At 43.0% G+C, this 20,380-nt stretch overlaps 1 protein-coding gene across 2 annotated transcripts in view; it reads left to right on the forward strand.

Annotated features, from left to right (window-relative positions):
• The window catches only part of LOC149467500 (suppressor of cytokine signaling 3-like), a 243,333-nt gene extending 229,681 nt beyond the window's left edge, over positions 1 to 13,652 (forward strand). For both annotated transcript variants that reach the window (XM_089671614.1, XM_089671611.1), the window contains one exon: positions 12,472 to 13,652. In XM_089671614.1, the coding sequence (XP_089527740.1) occupies positions 12,587 to 13,222 (636 nt within the window). In that variant the 5' untranslated portion in view covers positions 12,472 to 12,586 and the 3' untranslated portion in view covers positions 13,223 to 13,652. The remainder of the gene's footprint in view (positions 1 to 12,471) is intronic.
• Positions 13,653 to 20,380: the final 6,728 nt, after the last annotated feature.

A 20,380-nucleotide genomic window follows, 5' to 3' on the forward strand; every position in this document is an offset into this window, starting at 1 on the left:
TCCAGATATATACGATAAAGCAAACATGGTTGTCAGATTACAGCATCCTATAAAAGACAGCAGGTAATGTGGAAGCGAGCAAGGTCTTTTCAACCCGGTTCTTGTCGGACCCTCCCTCCATCCCTACGTGGAGATGGAGTTTGCCAAATGGGAGAGACTCGAGGTGTGGAAGGTGGGCGTCGAGGCGATGGGGCGTCTGCCAAGCCCAATTTGGTTCAAGATTTCTCTGCCTTCGGGAAGAGATGTGGCTATATATGTGCTCCCATTATGTGGAACTATTAGCTTAAAAGGAAAGCCCCAGTTATAGCGGATACGAGCCGAGAAAAGGACAGTTATGATTTCCTTCATATTTCTACGTTTCTCCAACGTAACCGGAGAAACATCTGGAAAGATTTGTAAAACTGAGCCTTCGAAGGTGATCGTTGGGGTATTGCGAGCAGCTCTAAGTATGTCTTCTTTAGTCAGGAAATCCTTCATACAAAGAACAATGTCCCTAGGTGGTTTATCCTTAGGAGGTCTTGGACGCAGGGCTCTATGAATGCGGTCACAAGCAAAGGACCCAGGGTCGTGATTCGGAAAGAGTGACTTGAATAGCTTGGTTATGGTTTGTGAGAGGTCAGACACTGACTCCGGGATTCCTCTGACTCGCAAATTATTCCAGCGATTGCGATTGTCAAGATCCTCAACCTGTGCCCGCAATTGTGAAAAGGCTGAAAATCCTTTATATTATAAAGATATTTAGCAGGCCATGGAGGGGTATAGTGGACATAAGTTGCGGCAGCCGCCATTAATAAGGCCCAAGACCCCGACACCAGCTCCAATTCCCACCACAGGATTTGAGAGGGATGGGAGACCCCAGTGAGACAGGGGTCCCCTTACGCTGGCCCCAGGGTCCTCCAGAGCAGAAATGGGTAGTCCCAGCACCCCACCGACTGCAGCACAACGGCCACCGTGAGCTCCAAGCCCATCAGGGGCGATGGTGTCCAGGACATCCAATGGGGGCCCCGGATCACTGGAGAGGAACCAGTTCCTGCCAGCCCCCCTGCCTCCTGTACTCACTGTGGCCGGGATGAAAGGAATCCGGGTCGAAGGAGTGGGCCGCACCAGGCCACAGACATCCGCTGCCTCAGGGAGGGACAATAAATCTTGGAGCGTCCCTCCAGTCTCAGGGGACGCAGAGGATGCCTCCGATGCCCTCCGGACAATCACCCACTGGTGGCAGTGTGTGGTCCGAAGCGCCGGAGCCCCGGATTATGCGGCCGCAGCAGGCCGCAAACGTCAGCCGCTACAGAGGCGGGCAATACAGCCCTGAGCCCCCCTCTAAGAGGCAGGGGACACCGCTGGGAACCTCCGGTGCCCCGCTGGAGTCCGCTGCCACACGGATGGCAGCGGATTGTAACTTAAGGCACCGGAGCTCTGGATGTTGCGGCCGTTCCGGTCGCCATCTTGGACATGCCCCCCTTGATATAAATATTTATATAAATTTTAGATAAATATTGTAAATAAGCCTGCAAGATTTCCATACCTTGGTAGAAAAATCTACAAGCCCTAAAGTTTGAAGAAGCATAGGGATATGATAGATTCGGGAGTACAGTTTGGAGGTGGAGAGTTCTCCAGGCAGTAAGGGATGCTTGTACCGAGAGAGATAGGGACTTTAATGCAACAGTTCTCCATACGTTTGCTAGTAGAAGGAGGAAGAGATCATCACCAGGGATTAGTGATTGTTCAATATTTAACCATAATGATGGTTTGATCCAGTGTTTAAGTTGGTTGAGTCTAGTCGACATAAAGCAATCAAAAAGGTCAATGTATCCTGCTCCACATTTTCTATATTTAATATGTTGCTGGTGGGAGCTTCTGGGCTTTTTGCCTGCCTAAAAGAAGCATCAAAGTAAGGAGTTAAAGGAATGTAAATGTTTAGTAGGTAGGAGTATCGGTAGACATGTGCACGTGCCAACATTTTCCTTTTGCTTTCGTTTCATTTTGTTAATTGAAGATTTCATTTAGTCATATTTGTTATATTAAATAGATTTGTTTCATAGCTTTTGTTTTCTATATTAATTTTCATCAAAAGAAAACGATATTATTGAATCTGATCCATATTCATTGTGAAGAATATCTGGTTGTAAAGTAGTAGTAAAGTAGCAGGTGGCCGATTGTGTCTTTAACAACCATGACTCATCTGCTGTCAGTGGGATTCCCTGTAAACAAAAGAAGTGTAGGTGATTTTTTTTTTTAATTTTTTATTTTTAAATCACATGCTCCCCCCTCAATCCATACTAGGCCCTTTGGCTCTGATATGAATTTTAAGGTGAACCATACCAAGCCACGTGCCCTCAATGGGAGGGGGGGATCCTTTGGAGGAGGGGGTGCTTTTGGTTTCGGAATTGTTTATAATAAAAGCATTTTTGAGGGGAAGGATGCAATTGAAACCACTTTTGAAAACATATCACTTAATTATGAGCTGAGAATTTGTTTGAATAGTTTGTAGCATTCGCTAGGAAATCTGGGTAGAGTCTATAAGTTTAATGGTAGAGTCTATGGGTAGAGTCTATGGGTAGAGTCTATAAGTTTAATGGTTTCAAGTATTATGAAAGGCATGTTAAGGCTTTGGAGTTGAGCATTTGACAGCTTGGGAAGGTGTAATTTAGCTAGAAACGCCTGGATCTCAAACCCAGATGGTTGAGGTGTAAGAGGATCTTTGAGATCATAAAGGGTATTATAGAAGTCTGCTAAGGGGTCTGCTATTGCTTGGGGATCGATACATTTGTGTTTTCCTACAGGATCAATAAGGTGAGAGATTGTGGTTTCTGATCTTTGAGATTTCAGTAATTTACTGCCTCTATTGCTGCTGGCATAGTAATTAACTTTCAGACTCCGGAGATGCTTATTATGCTGTTTGCATAATAATCTGTGAAGGTCATGTCTAAGCTGGTTTAGTTCATTAGGAAATGGATAGGATTTGATTTATTGACATTTTCTAGCATTTGAACCTCCACTAGAAGGATGTTTAAATTTCTAATTTTGGAGTTTTTTTAGACCAAGTGGACAATTGCAGTATGATCCTTCACATATATGCCTTATGGGCATTCCATAGAGTAAAAAGGTTGTTTACTGGGCCTGCATTGGTTTGGAAGAAATTCCTCAGATGCTTAGCCAGAACAGAAGTGTGTTATGGTTGTTTGATAAGATAGGGATTACAGCGCTATAAGTAAGTAGGAGGATGGTGCTTGTTCTACACTATAGTTACAGTAATAGCTGCATGGCCTGAACATGTGTTATCCCATATATTGTAACATTGGAGCATCCCTTTATCTACTGCAAAGAGATTGATCTATGAATTTGGGTTGTGTTTAGAGGAAAAAAAGGTGAATACCTTTTTGTTGGCATCTCCTTCAAGAAGCAGAGCTGATGGGAGTTGGGAGCGTAAATGTTTACTAAGGTGCACTTTTCAGACTTTATTTTACAAAGTATGATATATCTGCCACATGGGTCAAGGAAGGAACTCAAAGGTGTAAATGTAATGAAATTTTTAATGACTATAAGGACTCTCCTCTGTTTCTTAGATGTGCTGGCCATAAAGATGTGTGGGAATTTTTTGTGTGAGCAGCAGCGAGTTGCATCGGCTTCGAAATTGTTTTCTTCTATGCAAAGTACGTCACATTGTAGGTTGCAAGCTTCATGCCACAAAGTGAATTGTTTAGCTGGGTGGTTTAAATTTTCAGCCAATGTTAAATCCCAGTAAGGCAGTAGAAAAGGTAATATGTTATTTCACCAGTTGAGGCCCAAAAATGTCACGTGCTGTAATAAATAAAAGTCTATGAACTGAAACATCAATGTTGGCAAGAAGAACTGAATAATAAAAATGATGGATCCAGTGAGGGGTCCAGATGCAGATTAAACTTCACATATCTTGCCTGGGGGATTTATGAGCAATATAGAATGGGTCCAGGAACACTGAGACTGTTTTGAATGAAAAAAAAAGAATGGAAGCAGTGTGGTTAGGCACTTCCCTGTGGTGTTTTTTTAATTTTATTTCTTGTGTGAGACTAGTTGACAGTCCGATTTTTAGTGAGGCAGGATAAGTAAGGTGGGCAGGGGTGTTTCCACGATTATTCCCTACTCTTGCAGGAGTAGACCCTCATCCACCATTGTGACTGTTGACAGCTTGTCATTTCGGTTAATGATGGAATCCCCATTGATACTCAATTATGTGGTTCCTCAGAACTTCAGTGATTGGAAGTAGATTCTTAGCATGGAATATCACAAAAGGTCGGAGAATACTTGCATGTTCGCAAACTGTTTTGGAATAAGTTCAGGATGCAAGTACCCATTCTTTGATGTGGTAGAAATGGATGCGTAGGATAACATTCCTGGTAAGGTTGTCTGGGAGATTAAAAATGCATAGGGAGGCGATGGACGCTTTTCAACCACAAATTTGGCTGTTGAAGCGGTAGGGAGAATGGATCTGAATAGATCATAGATATAATTTATAAAGTGACCCAAGAAAGTATAGTTATATGATCACTAAATTGCTCCAAATGATGCTCTTTAAATATTATTATATCCAATTAGCTTCCACTTTAAATGTAATGTCAAACTTGCTTCAAATATTACCACCTTCAATATTAGTGATTATTAGCGGCGCATTATGTATCTATAAAACATTAAATCCTATTGTCAATCTCAGTGCATAATTCCTTGTCTTCATTGCTACTCCCACAATGCAAACATATTATACACAAAATATAATAAAATCCTGAAAAATATTACAACAAATTATATGTGACATCAAATTATAGTGCCCAAATTAAACACCATAAATCATAAGTCCCGTGAAAAAATATTAATAATAAAAATATATGAAAAAGTCCAAAAAAATCTTCCACAATGTGAGTCCTCTGTTAATGTGATTCCCAGTGAAAAATCTATTAAACCACGCGCTGTGCCCCTCATGCAAACATATTATACACAAAATATATTAAAATCCTGAAAAATATTACAACAAATTATATGTGACATCAAATTATAGTGCCCAAATTAAACACCATAAATCATAAGTCCCGTGAAAAAATATTAATAATAAAAATATATGAAAAAGTCCAAAAAAATCTTCCACAATGTGAGTCCTCTGTTAATGTGATTCCCAGTGAAAAATCTATTAAACCACGCGCTGTGCCCCTCATACACCCCCTCTCAGGTGTGCATTCACCAGAACATAGCCTTTAATTAGCCTTGTTACATAGATTCCAAATACTTGGACCACCAGAACACAGCCTTTATTCTACCTTGTTACATAGATTCCAAATGTTGAGACCGGGAGGTTCCTCCAATAATCACCCATGATATGAATGGTAGCCAGGATCATAATATATATTCCTCTCCATAGTTACATAGAAAGAGAAAAAATTTGCTCCAATCGTGTATTACCCAAGGTAAACAACTTTAATAAGCTCAAATATTGCACTTACAGCAATCAAAAATTAGTTAAGCCTTTAAAATGTAGCCTTTCAGTGAGTCAGATACCGCTGGTGCTCTCACCACCTCCGGATCTGCCAGACAGAACGTTGTCACTTCCGTTTACGGATCTGCGTCACTTCCGGTCCACCGCACGGTCACACTCTGACGCGTTTCGTGATATCCTGACTTAATCATAGGGATGACGGTGTGTTGCAGCTGGTCACTTATTTTGGGAAACTCTAATTGAATCACCAGTTTCTTAATTACGACTAATTAGTATATCATCCCATAGGAAACGGATCACTCTGTCTCACAGTAAGTGATAGAAGCAGCTGGCAACATTAGGTTTCATGTATCTTATAAAATGGGCAAATACAACTATAGAAATAACATTGGAAATACAACAATCTTAACACAAGTTAATGCCTGCATTTCTAGTCATATGGACATACTCGGACAATATTTATATTTATATATTTTATGGCGGAGTGGGAGGACAGATCAGTATTTTTCCATGGTCCACAACAACAGATATTGTTAGGGATCCGGGTATGACCAGAAATGTGTGGACTGACACAGGGAAGTAGCAGGCTTTAGGAACATAGGCGTAGTCAGGGCTGGAGAGGTGGAATGGTCAGGCGGGCCGTAAGGTACTGTCAGGCACCGCCCGGCGGGATCTCTAGTGACCCACAGAACAGGATTCCCCGGGACGTGGAGTCTAAGCCCCAGTCTGCCTTTTCACCAGAGCCCCTGATGGTGGGGATGGACTTGGCGCAGGACTGAGACCAGGTCGCGGCCCCTGAGTGAACCCAACTGTGGTAGAGGGGTCCATCGAGGGTATGTACCAGGGGAAAGCCTGATGTGAAGGGGCTGGCAGGTTTGGACAGTAGTGACTGGATCCGTGCGGGATGGATTGTCTGGGTAGCGTCAGGCGTAGTCAGGCAGGCCAGGTCAGCGACGATCGGGCAGTGAGGTACCGGAGGAGCAGGCAGAGAATAGTCAAGATCACAAGCTTCAGTAACTCACGGGCAGCGCGGTACAGAGGATCAGGCAGAAGGATGGTCAGGCAAGCCAGGGGTTCAACAGGAGACGGTCAGCAGAGGTCAGGATCAAAGCAGGGTCAGCAACTAGGCAGGAACACAGGATACCAGGTACAGGGGCTCATGGGAAACATACACCAAGGCCCTGATCACAGGCCTGGTCATTCCTTAAATACACCTCCTGCAATCAGCCCCAGGTGTTGGCTGACTGCAGGAGTGAGCTTCTGGCTGCTGAGAGCACCCGCTGGTCAGCCCTGGTACTGCAGCCCACACGGCAGGTGAGTCCCACCACCAGTGCTGAGTCCATTCCTGACAGATATATTACAAAAGATACATAGATGATCTCATTCTAATTTGGGAGGGATCAAATTCTACATTATGTAAATTTATGGAAAAATTAAATGACAACCAAAAAGCCGTTAAATTGGATTACCAGATGAGCACCAGCTCTATCAATTTTATGGATGTTGTCATACAAAGGATTGACAGCAATGTTATCACTAAGGTATAATTCAAACCAACAGATAGAAATTGTTACATATCTGTCAATAGCGGACATCATCCAATGTGGCTTAAAAACATACCTAGAGGTCAGTTCATGAGAGTAAGAAGAAACTGCACATTGGATGATGACTATGTATCACAGGCAGATGTAATAAAAAATAGATTTTTAAAAAAAAGGTTATTCTGATGAATTTTTAAATTATAATATACAAGAAATCCTTGGTATCCCTAGAGAAAGCTGTTTCAGCACTAAAAATAAGGAGGAGAATAAGGAACATCAGTGGAACTTTTTGTCTAATCATTCACAATATAAGGAGGTTGAAAATGTCTTTCAAAAACATTGGCATATACTCCAAATGGATAAGATACTTGGACCAGTATTGCCTAATAGACCCAGATTCATCTATAGAAGTGCCCCAAATGTAGGAGAAAGGATTGTTAAAAAGATTTTAGATGCACCAAAATTATTTATATGTTCTTTCACAAGTTAGCCTGCAGTTTCGTTTGTGTTCTTACCTTCTTGCTGCAGTCCTGTTCCTGATCCCTTCTCATGTGTTTGTCTGTGCTCATCTATGGGCGTCGTCTGCTGTCCTCTGGGTTTTATTTCCTTCCCTTCCATCACTTCCTGTCCCGTCTCCTTGTCTGCCTGTCTATATAAGATGTGCTCAGACTAGGCCATTTTGCCTGAGCAACTTCTTAGTTGTTGGAGCTCCCACGTGTTTCTGCTATCCGAATCCTATATTGTCTACCTGTGTACTGACCCTGGCTTCGTTCTCTGAACTTGCTTGTTTGTTTTCCACCTGTCTTGACCTCGGCTTGCCTATTGAATTTCCTTTGTCTTCTCCTGTTATACTCTGCTCCCGTGAGCGGTCTCCTCCACCTCAGCTGGGTGTACCTGGGGGCCGCGACCTGGTCCCAGCTTGCTGCAAGTCCATCCCTACCATCAGGGGCTCTGGTGAACAAGCAGGCTGGGCCTCAGACTCCGTGCCCTGGGGAACCCCAAGTTGAGGATCCATAGAGCTCAGTACCACAGGTGCTGACATGTTCCCTATGGAAAAGGGTTTAAAGCCTGTAGAAAATGTAGATCTTGTAAAACAGCTATAAATAATGTGGTTAAGAGCGTTAACTTTAATGTTCTTGAGCAAGAATACAAAATATCTGAATTTATAACATGCAATACTACTTTTGTAGTATATGCCATTAGATGTCCATGTAATTTAATATACATAGGCCGAACGAAAAGGGCCCTTAAGGTGAGGATTGCAGAACATATTAAAAACATTAAAAAAGGTTTCACAGAGCATAATGTATCAGACCATTTTGCTAAATTTCATAATAAAAATCTGAAATTAATAGTATTTTGGGGAGTTGACTGCATCTCAAAAAATTGGAGAGGAGCTAATAGGGAAACAAAGTGGATATACACCCTCCAGTCTTTGGCACCTGGGGGATTGAATGTTGAAGTAGATATTAATTGTTTTATCAGTGACTCATAAGATTCATTTGATATTTTATATTTTTTTCATTTTATTTTTTTCGTTTTTTTCATTTATTTTTATGTTTACTTTTATTTAGTTTTTGTGGTTAAAATATTTATTTTTTTTTGCGTTAATTTTAAGTAGGAGATTGAGATGGGATTTAGCCCCACAGGATGGTCTTAATGACCATGAATCCAATAATGAATGGTCAGAATTTTTTAACAGAGTGGATTGTGAATTACAATTACTCATTTTAAAAAGAAAGAAAAGGAAAATGGATAAATTAGAGGATAAAATCAAAGGCCTGCAAAATTCTTTAAACTCTATTGAAGAAACTAGTCAATATATAGAGTTTAATACTAATATCAAAAAGAAGTTAGAAAAAGTAGAAAAAGACACAAAAAAAGAAGGTTAAGAAATATAATAGGGAGTTGATGGATTTTAAAAATAATAATGTTTACAAATGGCAAAATGATAACATAGAGGGAAAAGCTAATGGTTCTAAACCTACTATCAATAGTACCACTTCAACCCCCGAAAATCTCTGATTTCATGGGAAGAATTTCAGTCCTATTAAAAACCCTAGATTACAGGGATCACAAGTGAGCCCCTTCAGTTTTCCCCTGGGTCAATTTCTGACTTTGCCTTGGTTACAGACACTCTGCCTGTGGAGGAGTTAGACAAAGATAATGCCAATTCTGAGCAATCAGATTAGGATGAACACATTTCTGATGAAATTTCATCCAAGCTTAAGGATAACATAAGGATAACGGAGTCTGCTTATCCCAAGGTCTCCCATATAGGATCTGTACAATTACCCAATGCGGTTAAGACCTTTCCATTCCACTCTTAGAGCCTGTTCTATGTAGTGACTGGACTCACCCTAAAAAGCTATTTGCTTCTCAAAAAAATTTTGCTCTGCAATATCCTAACATGGAGAGTTTCATGCAAAAATGGGTGACCCTGCTTCAGACCATGCTATCTCATGTCTTAAGAATGCTGACCTGTAGAGGATAATACTGTGTTCAACCTTGTGGATAAAAAGTTAAATGCCCTCTATAAAAGGTCCTTTCAACCTGCAGTTGCTTCCATAGCAGTTTGCCAGACTCTTGCTGCCTGGACTAAGCACATGGCCCACAGACCCTAGCTCCATCTTAATGGATCCTTCCATACACCAACAAATAGAGCGTTTACTTGTGCCCATTCGCTACTATGTCAGTAGTGTGGTCGATATGGTCCTCCAGATTTCCAGGATGAACTTTCGCTCTTTGGCTCAAATCTTGGTCAGCTGAACTCTTATGCAGGAAATGCCTAGAGCATCTGCATTTGAAGGATAATTCCTGTTTCATTAAATCTTTTGACAGGTACATAAAAGAGACCACAGGGGACATAAAAACTTTCCTCCAAAAGAAAAAATGTTGGTAAGTCTTCTACTCCAGAGGTTACGAATAGCTTTTTAAATCCTTCTAAGGCCTCAAGCTCCAAACCAAAATCTGGAAAAAATGTGATCTTTCAAGCCAGCCAAGTCTGCATCCAATCCCTCTTTCCAAAGTCTGTCTAGAGTGTCATTTTCAGGGGCCACAAACATGAGTTTCCGATTCTTCCTATTGCCCTCTTTAATCAAATTTGCCCCTCTCCTGGGAAAAATGTGTATTTGTTCTTACTGCTTTTCAGCAGCTCCTTTTCACAAGGGATCTTTAACCCAGTCCCATGCAAGGAATGGTTTCAAGATTTGTATTCAAAAGTATCCACAGTTCCCAAGCCATATGGAGGGGTTTGGCCCATTATGGATTTGAAAATGTTCAACTTGTTCCTTTGGGTTAAATGCTGCATAAAATCGGCAAGGTCAATCATTGTTCCTCTCTTTCCAAGCAATTTTCTGGCTTCAGTAGACATCCAGGATGCTTACCTATTTGTCGTCCTTCCCTTTGGTCTGTCCACAGCCATTTAGGTTTTGTACCAAGGCATGTGCCCCGTTCTTAGCTCTGCTGAGTTCCCAGTGGATACGCGTTTTGGGCTACCTGAATGATCTGTCAGAGTACCTGGGCCTGACAATGGATACACCCTTGTCCAGGATCTTCCTGATCAGACACAAACTGCTTTTCATCCACTCTTGTACCTGACCCAGTGCTGTATTCCTGGTTTCCTTTCCAACAATTCCAACATTCTAGCAACGTGGGATAAGCAGACTCGATTCTTGGACTACCCCATGAATCTGACCTTCAAAGCCAGACTCTCCCTAGTGTGGTAGATTTCATATATTTGGTCATCCCTACCCCCTTAAATGCTAGAAAATCAACTTCTTGGTAAGGCTGCCATTGCACCTGAAAAGCCTATTTTGCATGGTGCAAAACTAGTAAATTTCATTCTGGGTAACACAACATAGGACAAATCCTGATCTTTCTACGGTCTGGTTTGAATCAGAACCTTGCCTTGTGCACCTTCTAGGACCTTTCATACCTTATTTAGGTTTTTGTACAGGGCATCACACATATCACTTCTCCTGTACATCCCCTGGTTACTCCATGAGACATTAACTTGGTTCTTAACGTCCTTCCAACTTATTAAGGATATTTCTTTATCTGCCGTTACAAGGTAGCCTTCCTCATTGCTAATGCATGCATTGAAGTTCTCTTGAGTTAGGAGCCTTATCCTGTAAATAGCCTTTCCTAGTGTTACATAAAGACAAGGTTATACTGAGGCCAAAAGCATGCCTTCCTTCACCAGGAAATTGTCTTTACTTCTTTCTTGCTCTTAAACATCCTAATGAAATGTATCCCCACTTTCTTGGTATGGTATGCTCTGTGGGAGTTTAGCTCTTAATGACAGCCTCTTTTGGCAATCAGATTCGCTATTGGTGCTTCCAGAGGGTTCCTGCAGGAGACTCCCTGCTTCTCACTCCACTATTGTTAGGTTGATTAGACGAGTTATCATTTGAGCCTATGGGTTAAAGGTCAGAGTTCCTCTTTTCCCTATTAAGGCACACTCTACCAGACCTGTTAGCAGATCTCAGATTTTCAAGGCTGCCATGTGGTCATCTGTTCACACATACCAGGTGGATATTCAGGTGTCCTCTGAAGCCAGTTTTGGGCTTAATGCGTTACAATCTGCTCTCTGACCTTAAGCTTTCTTGACCTGTTTGTTACCTTGGCCTGTTGGCAATTGTTTCTGGTATCCCAGGGTTAAACACTAAATATCTGGTGTCCTGTATGTATAGTTTAGTTATAGTAATAGTTTTTTTGACTTACCAGTAAAACCTGTTTCTTGACAAAACAGGAAACTAGTCCTCACCTCTGTTATGTTCCACTTATTGCTTGCTTCAAAAATGAGACAGCTGGGATTGGAAGAGATTAAATAGGGGAAGGTCCCTACAGCTTTCTCTTTTTTCCAGTGTCCCATCACTTGAAGGTAGCTGCATTTATATGCATGGCTCAGGACTAAAGATTGTTTCCTGTACTGTACGACAAGAAACCGATTTTACTGGTAGCTAAAAAAAACTTATTTTCTCTATTCTAGCCAAATGAAGGTATTTTTGAGTTACAGATAAATTATCAAAACTAAAGCAAAAAACTAAGCAATTGATACTGATTTCTTTGATTAGCAACCATTTGAATGCCTTTTTTTTGTTTCCCTAGAGTATCAAAAATAAAACCTAAAAGGTTGCTATGGCAGGGATTCTATTTTCAGAACATTTTCCTTGCTCCATTTTTCTTGAATCAGTTCTGTTGACTGCTAATGTTTACACCCAGGACTTTAAGTGCAGGAACTGATACATAGCACTCATAGACCCAGTACAGTGCTAATGACCATGGTGTTGCACATCAAATAATAAGAGGCAAAAGCCACTGACTTGGGACCTTAGAAGCAAAATAGCAGTCAACATTAATCTGCAGTTTTGGATGAACATAAACTATCTAAAGCATAGCAGACAAACTAATAATGAGGTATTGTTTAATAAAGTAATACTTTTCTTATCATTTTCCTTACAGGTGAGTTGAGAAGATGGATACAGATAAGCACTAACTATAGTGCAGAATTCAAACCTGGACCAGCCTAGGTCTTCCCTGTCACAAAGTGCATCACTTCAGGTTTATTAGCTTGACGATGGTCACACTTCGTTGGAGTTCCTTCCATTGCTGCTTCTGCCCATCATTCATCCTTGCAGCCATGAGCTCACAGGATGCCCAGCTCTCCTACCATTACAAGTCTTTTTCTGGGGACTATGAAAGAGTGGAAACAGCACTCGAAAGGTTGGAGGCCAGTGGCTATTACTGGAGCACTCTTTCAGGTACTGATGCCAAAAAGCTGTTATCCAACCAACCTGTTGGCTCCTTTCTCATCCGTGACTCTTCAGATCATCACCACCTATTTACTCTCAGTCTTCGTACAACTGCTGGAATTACCAACCTACGCATTAAACTTGAGGGCACTTCTTTTTACCTAGAGACGGTTGCAGGAACAGAGAACCCCCCAACCTTTACATGTGTGGTAAAGCTGGTTGAACATTACATGAGACTGACAGCAGCAGGAGAGTCTGACTCTAATCTGTGCTACATTAAAGGGAAGGAACAGCCAGTCCCTCTAATGCTTAGGCAACCATTAAATTGTAAAGTTGTCTCTCTACAATATTTGTGCAAACAGACAGTGGTGGCCAACATGCCAGCAGGAGCATCTGGCTCTGATGGGAACTTAGAGGAACTTCCTGTTTCTAAGATGCTTCAGAATGCCTTTCAAAATTAGATGTTTTATTAAACTGGGACACTTAAGTGCACTAAAATACTCTCATGCCAGTCTCTTTAAAAACATGTTCACAGCACCCTTGTTTCCATGTTTGGTAAAACTATATATGTCTCAGGAAAGAGAAAAAAAAATGAAAATTATTTAGGAACTCAATAGAGGTTTGGTGTAAAGACAGGGCATTATTTCTATACATGTAAAAGTTATAAACATTAGCATAACCATACATTGTTATGTAATGGGTTAACATCATTGATTCATGTTTGCTTATTTGTTTGTTTCAAGTGCATTGCTAATTTAGCAGTATACCACAAACCTATTGTAGGAACATGTTGTTTGATTAACTATCTGATGTTACTATCTCTTCTGTTTTATTACAAACACAGAAGCTGAAATTTTCCCATGGTATGATATTAAATACAATTTACATTTACTTGTTATCATTCCCTTCATTGCTTCTATCTGAGCCATCCTTGTTAAATTTGCTAGTGTGTTTTAGATCATTATCGTGTTGCATTATCTTTTTCTGATTCCACTTCATCTTTCAAACAAATGTGCTCATATTGTCATTAAAGTGATAGTAAACCACAAAAAATCCCTACAAGATAAGAGCATAATGTGCTAGTATGCATCACATACTAGCACATTATGAAAGACTTACTTGAAAACTAAGCCCTCCAGCCGAGCGCTGTCATGGCTCCATGAGGCTTTATTCTTCCCCTGGTCTTCCTTCCGGGTTTGCAGGCAGTGACCATTTGACTGGGTAAGCCACCGATGAAGTCACTCCCGCGCATGCGCATGGGAGTTTCAGCCGTGGCACAGCTCTCTCAATGGATGGCATGCCATCCATTGAGAGCACAGTGTGCATGCACCAGTGACATCACCAGCGTTGCCACAGTAAATATCTCCTAAACTGTGCTTTACAGTATCTACAGGTAAGGATTACCTGTAGGTTAAAACAAGATTTACTTTCACTTTAAGATTGATCTCATTCATTATTGACTCGATGAATGCAAACTGCCCATGCCCTGAAGTCACAAAGCTATACTTCAGTCAGTAAAAGGTTCTTCACTTCAAATTCTATTTGCACTAAACATGCCTACTGTTACAGTGGCCAATCATCATGTCTGTTTTTTCTGTTTTGGCATTTGTCAATGTGTTTAATGGCAAACTAGTGTTTTTCTTGGAAAACATTGCTATTCCTTCACACACCTCGTGTACAGGCTAAATTAGTACAATATTTTCCCAAGTTATCTTCCAGAACAGCTTCACATGAGAGGCTCCTCCCACCAGGAAACATTTGATCCACGTTATCCCTAAAATTAGCCTCTCTCCCCAGGGATCCTCAGAATTAGTGTTTCCTCCGGCCAGGAACTACTCCCGTGTTTTATTTCTTATGGCCATCTGGCAGGGTGCTGAGGCCTCCTGGATGGGGCTACCTCGCTCTCTCTTCCTCTCAGCAAGGCAGGGACCTTATTGGGTGGCCTCATTCAGGGTTCCCTATGGATTGGGGGAGACAGCACCCCTCTTTTATGGTCCTGTGGGGCTCACCAGGAGGGGGGCTAGAGCCCGATTCCACCGACATATTGGGAAAGGGACCGTTTCCCCCACAGGGCAAACCCTACCTTCCTCTGCTGTACGCCATCTCCAACAAGGAGGTGTGGGGTGATGACGTGACTTCTGGGCACCGGGACCCGCAGGAGTCACTTCCGGCACCCAGGGAACAGGAAGCGGACTGCCACCATCTTGGTTATGGCCAGCAATCCGCAAGTTTGCCAGCGATCCGCAAGTGAGGGGAGGTTGGCACAACCGGACCCAAGGGGGAGGGTGGAGCCCCCTCACCCTACAAACAGAGCCACGCCCAGGGAGGGAATGCGGTCAGAATAGAGGCAGATCTGTTCAAACTGGGGGAGGCCAGCAGCAAGGTAGGAGCCTGTCAGCTGGCATGACCCCATTCTCTATACCCCTCATGCTTCCTCCTATCTGCTGTCTCAGGGAGGAGGGCCCGAGGGGGTACAAGGCTCTTCTTTACTCTCTCCCTCTCTCACTCTCTTGTCTCCTCCCTCTTCCCCCTCTCTCCAGCACCACAGGGATCTGGCCAGTGGGTGCACGCTCGGGGGGGTATCCCCCTAGAATCCCTCAGCTTACAGGAGGCCTATATCTTGTGTCTCCCTGTCCTTAGATGGGCCCACTGGAGGAGGATAGGAGGGAAAAGGAGGCTCTTTGTCGGACTAAGAAAAAGTGCACTACCTGCAATAAGAAACTCGCTAGTGCTTGGAAAAAGCAGCTGTGCCAGGAGTTCATTGATAAGCTGATCGAAAAAGAGTTGGGGTCCCTCTTCAAAGATTCCCTACAAAACATGACTCAAGAGATGTCCAAAACCTTTCAAAACTTTAGGGAACAGATGCAGGAACCAACCCCAGAGGGGCCTCAACCCGGCACCTCAGGCATTTCCCCATCAGTCAAGAAGAGAAAACAGGACCCGGGCACTGTCACGGACTAAGAAAAGGAACTTTCCGGTACTTCCGACTCTGAGGAAGGCGAGATTTAAGAACAGGATCACAGGTCACAAAGGTTCCTTTTTCCAGTAGGAGATACAGAAGGCCTCTTGAAAGTAATCTACGACACTCTAGACCAGTGGTTCTCAACCTTTCTAATGTCGTGACCCCTTTATACAGTTCCTCATGTTGTGGTGACCCCCAACCATAAAATTATTTTCGTTGCTACTTCATAACTGTAATTTTGCAGTGGGAGGACTAGCGCCCCATCACTGATGTCAGTGGGATGAATAGCGTCCCATCGTTGGTGTCAGTGGGAGGAATAGCGCCCCATCGTGGGCGTCAGTGGGGGGAGGAATAGCGCCCCATCGTGGGCGTCAGTGGGGGGAGGAATAGCGCCCCATCGTGGGCGTCAGTGGGGGGAGGAATAGCGCCCCATCCTTGGCGTCAGTGGGGGGAGGAATAGCGCCCCATCCTTGGCGTCAGTGGGGGGAGGAATAGCGCCCCATCGTTGGCGTCAGTGAGGGGAGGAATAGCGCCCCATCGTTGGCGTCAGTGAGGGGAGGAATAGCGCCCCATCGTTGGCGTCAGTGAGGGGAGGAATAGCGCCCCATCGTTGGCGTCAGTGAGGGGAGGAATAGCGCCCCATCGTTGGCGTCAGTGAGGGGAGGAATAGCGCCCCATCGTTGGCGTCAGTGAGGGGAGGAATAGCGCCCCATCGTTGTTGTCAGTGGGGGGAGGAATAGCGCCCCATCGTTGGTGTCAGTGAGGGGAGGAATAGTGTCTCATCGTTGGTGTCAGTGGGGGGAGGAATAGTGCCCCATCGTTGGTATTAGTGACACAAATGATGGGGCACTATCCCTCCCACTGACACCAATGATACTTACCTTGCTGACTCCTACTCCAGCCTGGGCTCGCTCTCTCCCTCTCCCATCTACAGCCAGCATACCTGGCTGCAGCAGCAAAATTTGCACTTACCTGTCAGCTGTCTTCCTTCTCTGGCCTCTCTCTTCACTCGCTCCTGCAGCTCCCTCGATCTTCTTTGATCTCCGCGCGCTGCCGCTCGGCTCCCCCTCTCCAAGCTCCACCTCCTCGCCGGTGATTGGCCGCCTGTGTGCCTCTCCTGAGCTACAGTTCCGGTGGCCAATCAGCGGCAAGGAGGCGGTGACAGGGGCAGCATATCCCGCCCACACATCGCCGGAGACAGGAGCGGTGTCTCGGTTCCTAAGACCATTGGAAATATGTGTTTTCCGATGGTCTTAGGCGACCCCTGGGAAATGATCGTTCGACCCCCAGGTTGAGAACCGCTGCTCTAGACCTAGAAGAGGAACAACCTGATCTCTCTCTGCACGACCAGTTATATGCAGGCCTGCAAAAGAGAAGCGGCCGCACATTCCCGGTCCATTCCACCCTATGGTCTACCATAAAAAGGGAATGGGAAGAGCCAGAAAGGAAAGCCTTTTTTCCTAAAAAATCTTAAAAGGCGATTTCCATTTAAGGAGGAAGATGTGTCTATGTGGCAGTCTTGCCCGAAACCGGATGCTCCCCTCTTGAAGATTTAGAAATCCATGGATTTATCTTTAGAAGATGGGGGTTCCCTAAAGGACCCAATGGACCACAAGGCCAACACATTCCTCAGAAGAGCATGGGAATCATCTGCAGTAAACTTTAAACCAACAACAGCAACAACCTGTGTTTCCAGAACCCTAGAAGTATGGTTGGGCCAGCTCCGCTCTCACCTTGAACAAGGCACACCGGCTGAGGAAATTCTTAAATCTCTACCGATTTTGGAAAAAGCAGTGGCCTTTATTGCAGACGCATCGGCTGAAACCATCAAATACACAGCCAGATCAACTGCGCTCAAACTCAGCCCGAAGAGCTATTTGGTTGAAATCCTGGCAGGGGGACATCGCTTCCAAATCCAGACTCTGCGGCCTGCTCTTTGAGGGAAAGCTCCTCTTTGGGCCAGAACGGACTTCAGTCCTCAAGAGTCCTGTGCACGCCTAAATACCCTCTCTGGGATTTAGGGACAGTTTTAAAAAGTTTCCAACATGAGCCATTCGAACCCTTGGGAAAATGCTCCCTCAGGCAGTTGACTCTCAAAACCACCCTCTTGATAACCCTAGTCTCTGCTCGCAGATTGAGTGAACTGCAAGCTCTGTCAGTGATAGAGCCTTACTGCACAATCCTGTTGGATAAGATTATCCTCCATACGGATCCAGCATTCCAACCAAAGGTCGCGTCAAATTTCCATAGAACACAAAAAATTGTAATACCATCCTTTTGCGGGACACGGAGCAACACCAAAGAAAGAGACTACAACAAAATTGATGTAAGAAGATGCCTAATCGCGTACATTGAGCGCACTAAAGCATTCGTCTTACTTCAAGGATACAAAGCCTCTAAAGGCACTATCGCAAGATGTATAAAAGAGGCCATCTCAGAAGGATACAAAACCACATCACTGGCACCACCACCAGGCTTGAAAGCGCACTAGACTAAAACCACCACATCTACATGGGCAGAGAGAGTTGGTGCTTCCCCCGGACAGATCTGCAGGGCCGCAACATGGTCCAGCTTCAGCACCTTCGCCAGGCACTACCGGTTGGACCAGATCGCCAACAAGGACCAGGCATTTGGCAGGAAGATCTTGCAAGCGGCAGTCCCGGCCTAATGTACATATTCCTTGTCAATCCTCTCATGTGAAGCTGTCCTGGAAGATGACTTGTGAAAACGCACTTATTTACCTGTTAACTGTATTTCCAGGAATCTTCCAGGACAGCGTAGCTCCCTCCCGATTACTGTATAGTTGCATGCTGGCGTTCCGTCATTTAATGGACTGGACATATATTGTTCCTACTGTTATCTTTGTGCTAAAGGATAAATCCTAGGCCTTCGGTTATATTCCTGTGCTGAGGATCCTTGTGGAGAGAGGCTACTTATAGGGAAAAAGTGGATCAGGGATCTCTCCTGTGAAGCTGTCCTGGGAGATTCCTGGAAATACAGTTAACAGGTAAATAACTGTGTTTTACTGAGTGTAGATGTATACAATTTGACAACCAACTGTTGCAAAAGTTACCTGAAGATTCGATCATCACGTTTTTGGGTTCTTGGAGACCTATTTTAGTATCAGTCACCTCTTAGTCTAAATTTGCTGTGCTGGCCAGTCATGGACAAATTGTCAGTTGTTTGAAATGTAAGTCATGTATAAATTATTTTCTTTATAGTGGATTGATTTACAAAAATAGGCAGTCTTTTTAAATCTCTTGCCAGGCTCATGCATCCAAAAGTTTCTTTCTGTGAGCTTTAGAGGACTCTTTTAATCTTGACATGATGACACCACACTAATCAATGGCAAAGAGAACACCAAACAAGACAGCTTGCACCTTCTTACCACAGGTTCCATCTGCATAAGGAAGTTGTAATCATAGGCACATAGTCTGGAACACCTAATACAAATTTTATGGATTTGAAGTAATAGTAAATGTAGGGGTGTGCTTACTTTTTTAATTTTCAAATCTGAATATTTGTTATGCATCATTATTTTGTATGCATCATTTGTTAAAGTATATCACCTTTAGTTGTAGGCACTGTTTGAAGATTTCATGTTAACGAATATGTTCATTTATTTTAATAACAAGTTCTAACATAAAAAAGCATAATAAAGAGAAAAAAAAACTGTCCTTCAAAAAATATATGACCGAGGGCACAGCACTCCAACACTGCAAAGATTGCAATAAGAAATGTAAGAGCACGATCAGGGCAGAGAAAATTGAGCATGAGAGACATATAGTGGAGGATACTAAAATGAATCTGAAAACATTTTTTAAATATGTTATTTGTAAAAAGGCAGTCAGAGCATATTTACCTCATAGAGGATGGTAAGTGAAAGTTGATGACGAGTAGCACAGAGAAGGCAACTGAGTAAAAACCAGGGAGATAAATGTATTTAACAAAGTTAAAAAAAGGGTATAATAAACAAGACTGTATTGTTAGTAACACAGCACAGAATGTACCCTTGTGGCTAACAGCAGACGGAATTAAAAAAAAAAAAAGACTTGAAGAACTTAATATGAATAAATCATCAGGACCAAATGGCTTACATTCAAGTGTCTTCAAAGAACCAGGTTATTGCTAGACTGTTATTCCTAATTTTTAAGGACAGCTTACTGACAAACATGTTACCAGCTGAATGGTGAAAAGCTAACGTGATACCAATATTCAAAAAAGGTCTGAGATGCATACCTGGAAATTACAGGCCAGTCAGCTTAACATCAATATTATGTAAACTATTGGAAGGGATCATAAGGGACTATAATCAAGAATTGGTGAAAATAGTAGTAGTAACCAGCATGGATTTATGAAAGGTCGTTCTTGCCAAACCAAACTCTTAACAATATATGAGGATGTGAGGGCTAAAAATATGCATGCAATTTACTCGATAGGGGAAAACCTCGCGGGGAATCAAAAATGGAAAATGATCTGGGGGTCCTAGTAGATCACAGACTCAGCAATAGCGTGCAGTGCCAAGCTACAGTAAGCAAGGCTAGAAGACAGCATGCATTAAAAAGGATATTTACGCAAGGGATAGGACTATAGCCCTACTACTTTACTCTGGTTTAGCCACATCTTGAGTATACCATCCAGTTCTGGTCACCAGTCC

This window comes from Staurois parvus, unplaced genomic scaffold (assembly GCF_062004578.1).
Source record: "Staurois parvus isolate SC_StPar_1 unplaced genomic scaffold, SC_StPar_1.0 ptg000108l, whole genome shotgun sequence".
Classification (NCBI taxonomy): domain Eukaryota; kingdom Metazoa; phylum Chordata; class Amphibia; order Anura; family Ranidae; genus Staurois; species Staurois parvus.